We start from the raw sequence: 596 nt of genomic DNA, 5'->3' as shown, positions 1-596 counted from the left end.
CGCCGCCCGCCCCCACCCGAGCCCGGCCCGGGGCCACTCACCACGGGGATGTGCAGCTTGCTGAGCGGCTTCCCGTCCAGCAGGTAGGAGCCCGTGTAGGTGACGTACTCCGCGTAGCACTGGGGCGCCTGCGGCGTGATGTAGCACAGGATCTTCCGCTTCTCCTCGATCTTCTTGCGGATCTGCAGGTACTCGAAGTAGGGGTTCGACCGGTCGCTGTGGTAGGGCTCGATGGCGTCCAGCTTGATGGCGTCCACGATGGCGGCCAGCGTCTGCTGGATCACCTCCCGCGTCTGCTGCGTGGACGTGTGCAGCGGCGGGGGCAGCGGCTGGCCCGAGCGCTGCAGGCGGCGCTTGCGCGGGTGCTGGGCCTGGGCCTCGTCCTCCTCGCTGCCGCGGCCCCGGGCTCTGGGCGCGGGCGCCGGCTCCTTCTCCGGGGGCGGCGAGCTCTGCTTGTGCTGGTTGGCCAGCATCTGGGCCCGGTTGCGGGTCATGCGCTGGGGGACCTCCTCCACTCGGGGGGCCTTCGGGGCCTCCGGGGAGGCCTTGGGCTCCGCGTCTGCAGCTTCGGGCTGGCCGCCGCCAGGGGGCCCCTC

The 596-nt window shown here is 72.5% G+C and overlaps 1 protein-coding gene across 1 annotated transcript in view; it reads right to left on the bottom strand.

Moving 5' to 3' along the window:
* ANKRD11 (ankyrin repeat domain 11) overlaps positions 1-596 on the bottom strand; it is a 14,263-nt gene that overhangs the window by 1,959 nt on the left and 11,708 nt on the right. Inside the window, exon 7 of the mRNA XM_012722849.1 lies at positions 42-593. Coding sequence (XP_012578303.1) covers positions 42-593 — 552 coding nt within the window. The remainder of the gene's footprint in view (positions 1-41; positions 594-596) is intronic.

This window comes from Condylura cristata, unplaced genomic scaffold (assembly GCF_000260355.1).
Source record: "Condylura cristata isolate star-nosed mole 26May11 unplaced genomic scaffold, ConCri1.0 scaffold00009, whole genome shotgun sequence".
Taxonomy (NCBI): domain Eukaryota; kingdom Metazoa; phylum Chordata; class Mammalia; order Eulipotyphla; family Talpidae; genus Condylura; species Condylura cristata.
The sequence above is the reverse complement of the archived record's forward strand: the minus strand, read 5'-3'. Positions and strand labels throughout refer to the sequence as shown.